General features: G+C 47.5%; 1 protein-coding gene across 1 annotated transcript; it reads left to right on the top strand.

The window, feature by feature from the left end:
* Positions 1-250: 250 nt before the first annotated feature.
* LOC117030510 (four and a half LIM domains protein 3-like) lies at positions 251-1,537 on the top strand. The gene is given in 1 exon segment (XM_033120623.1): positions 251-1,537. A coding segment is annotated over 1 exon segment (831 nt). The 5' UTR covers positions 251-339; the 3' UTR covers positions 1,171-1,537.
* Positions 1,538-3,277: the final 1,740 nt, after the last annotated feature.

Genomic DNA, 3,277 nt, shown 5'->3' with positions numbered 1-3,277 from the left:
AGATGGAAACGGGGTTGGGGGCAGGTCAAAATAGGTGAAGGCATTAAGAAATACAAATTGTCGGGAGGGTTGGGGCCGCGCTCTCAATCACCCACACGGTCCGGTTGCAGCCGGCAGCTTCCCCGGCAGCTCGCTCGGCCTCCACGCGGCCCGGCCAGCAGGTAGGAGCCACCGAGGGACGCGGCCCGGCTTCAGGGCCCCCCTCACCCTCACCCACGACGAATGCCGCTCCCCGCTCCGGCCACCGGCTTCGTGGGCTCTTGCAAGGGACTAAGCCACAGCTTCTTTGGGTGACCCTGCTGCACCTTGTGTCCCTAACTGGGCTCACTCACAGTCACCATGAGCGAGGCCTTTGACTGTGCAAAATGCAGCGAGTCTCTGTATGGCCGCAAATACATCCTGACAGACAACGGCCCCTACTGCGTGCCCTGCTACGACACCTTCGCCAACACCTGTGCCAAGTGCCAGCAGCTGATCGGGCATGACTCTAGGGAGCTGTTCGACGAAGACCGCCACTTCCACGAGGGCTGCTGCCGCTGCCAGCGCTCCCTGGCTGATGAGCCCTTCACCTGCCAGGACAGTGAGCTGCTCTGCAATGACTGCTACTGCAGTGCCTTCTCCTCACAGTGCTCTGCCTGTGGGGAGACCGTCATGCCGGGGTCCCGGAAGCTGGAATATGGAGGCCAGACATGGCATGAGCGCTGCTTCCTGTGCAGCGGCTGTGAGCAGCCGCTGGGCTCCCGTTCCTTCGTGCCCGACAAGGGTGCTCACTACTGAGTGCACTGCTATGAGAACAAGTTTGCTCCTCGCTGTGCCCGCTGCAGCAAGACGCTGACACAGGGTGGCGTGACATACCGTGATCAGCCCTGGCATCGAGAATGCCTGGTCTGCACCGGGTGCCAGACACCCCTAGCAGGGCAGCAGTTCACCTCCCGGGATGAAGATCCCTACTGTGTGGCATGTTTTGGAGAACTCTTTGCACCCAAGTGCAGCAGCTGCAAGCGCCCCATCACAGGACTCGGTGGAGGCAAGTACGTGTCCTTTGAAGACCGCCACTGGCACCACAGCTGCTTCGCCTGTGCCCGCTGCTCCACCTCCCTGGTGGGCCAAGGCTTCGTGCCCGATGGAGACCAAGTGCTGTGCCAGGGCTGCAGCCAGGCAGGGCCCTGAGCCAGGGCTCCTGGGCCCAGGCCCTCCCAACCAGGGCTCAAGGACTAAGGCTCCTTTTCCAAACCACCTCTGGGACCCAAATTGGAGCTCCTCCCCAAATTGGGGCTCCCCCTGGGCTCCAGGATTAAATCTCCCCACTCCAACATCCCAAAAACCGGTACTCCTTATCCCAGGGCCCCTAAACCTGGGCTGTTACAGAGCCTCTATCATTCATATCCCCTCCCAAGCCTGCACTCCAGAACTCAGCCCTCTCCCCTACAGTCTGGGTTGCCAGACCAAGTCCTCTCCCCAAATCGGGGCTCTAGACCCCAGCCCTCCAAACTTAGACTCTGGGAACCCAGGCCCCCTTCAATCTAGACTTGTCAGCAGAGACTTTAGGTCTCCTATGGGTGCCTGAGTATGCCTCAGAAGTGGACTATACTCAGGCTTGACCTTCCACACCCCAATCCTGCCCCTGTCCACAGGGCTGGGGCTGTCTGAGCAGCAGATTAAGAGGTCCTAGCATACAGGGTTTTGCCCAGCTCGTGGAGTGTTTTATCATTTCATTTCAGCTTCATTTTGCCCAGAGATGGGCAGCGGGGTGGGATTTACTCGCCCCCTTCAAGATTCTGCAATAAAGCAGTTGTGAGGGAAAAAAAAAAAAAAAAAGAAATACAAATTGATAGTTAATATATTATGGGGAATATAATCAACAATGTTGTAAAGATCATGTAAGGTGCCAGATGGGTACTGGACTTATCAGAGGGATCACATCATAGACTGTGTAGATGTCTGACCAATGCACTATACACCTGAAGAGCTGAAGTAGAATAATATTGAATGTCAACTATAACTATATATATATATATATATATATATATATATATATATAGTTATATATATATATATATATATATATATATATATATATATATATAGAGAGAGAGAGAGAGAGAGAGAGAGAGAGAGAGAGAGAGACACGAGATGTGGAGTACAGTAGTCATGGGGATATAGGGAATAGCATCAGGAATATACACAATACTATTGTAATAACTAGGTATGGTGCCAGTTATTACAATAGTATTGTGTATATTTCTAGGGAAGATAGTCGATAGTACTATAATAGCTATATAAAATGTCAGAGGGGCAGTAGTTTGAGGAGTGGGTTATCACTTTATGAGAAGTTTAAATGTTTATTATGTTGCTTTGTACATCTGCAACTAATAAAAAAAAATAAATAAATAGAAGGGGTTTGGGCTCTGTAGTTATGAGACCTGAGTTCAAATCCCAGCTTTTTTGCTTACCAGCTGTGAGACTTTGAATAAACTGTTTAACCTCAGAAAAAAAAAAAAGAAAAGAAAAGAAACTCATCCTTGATATTCAAAGCTACTGTATGGGTTATGGTTATGTTTCAGGTATATACAGGACCGTGCTCTTAGGCACTAGCTTCTTCAGGCCAAATAAATAATGTGCATTCTGTCTACTCAATATCATGGTCCTACTTATTGCCATTGTAAAAGCAGAAGCTTCCTCAGAGAAACATTGCTGGAATCAAGCGTAGTTTATCACACAGGAAAAGGGAGCATTTTAAATCATAGGCTTGAAGAAGCATAATATGTAGGTAGTATCCTTCTAACAAAATGACCATGCCCATTTCCTGTCCTTTACATCATTGGGCTAAAGCTCTACCATTACTAGAGAGCACATGAGTAAGAAATAATATAATTATTTTATTTGACTCAATTTGAGAAAATTTCTAAAGAGCACCTTATGACACAACCAAGAGCATAACCTTTGGTGATCAAATTACTTAAAAAATTCATAGCTGTTGAGACACACTTGGCCATAATGTTCAATTTGCTCAGAAGAGATTGTCTACATAATAACACCTGGCAACATGAGGATTTCCAAATTTTTCTATCAGGATTGAGTACTGAAAAATATATTTAAATTTCTGTGGTTACCTTCTATAGTACCATTGCCCTATCAAAGTTTTGAGATTCTATTTCTACTCTTAATAGCCAACAAAAATCCACTTTAAGAGCCAGAGTATCAGATTCAAATATTTTTGCATGGTAAAGAATATGCTAGTATGTTTGCTCTTGTCAAAAAATCAGATTAATGAGGA

The sequence above is a fragment of the Rhinolophus ferrumequinum genome, chromosome 11 (assembly GCF_004115265.2).
Source record: "Rhinolophus ferrumequinum isolate MPI-CBG mRhiFer1 chromosome 11, mRhiFer1_v1.p, whole genome shotgun sequence".
Taxonomy (NCBI): domain Eukaryota; kingdom Metazoa; phylum Chordata; class Mammalia; order Chiroptera; family Rhinolophidae; genus Rhinolophus; species Rhinolophus ferrumequinum.
The sequence above is the reverse complement of the archived record's forward strand: the minus strand, read 5'-3'. Positions and strand labels throughout refer to the sequence as shown.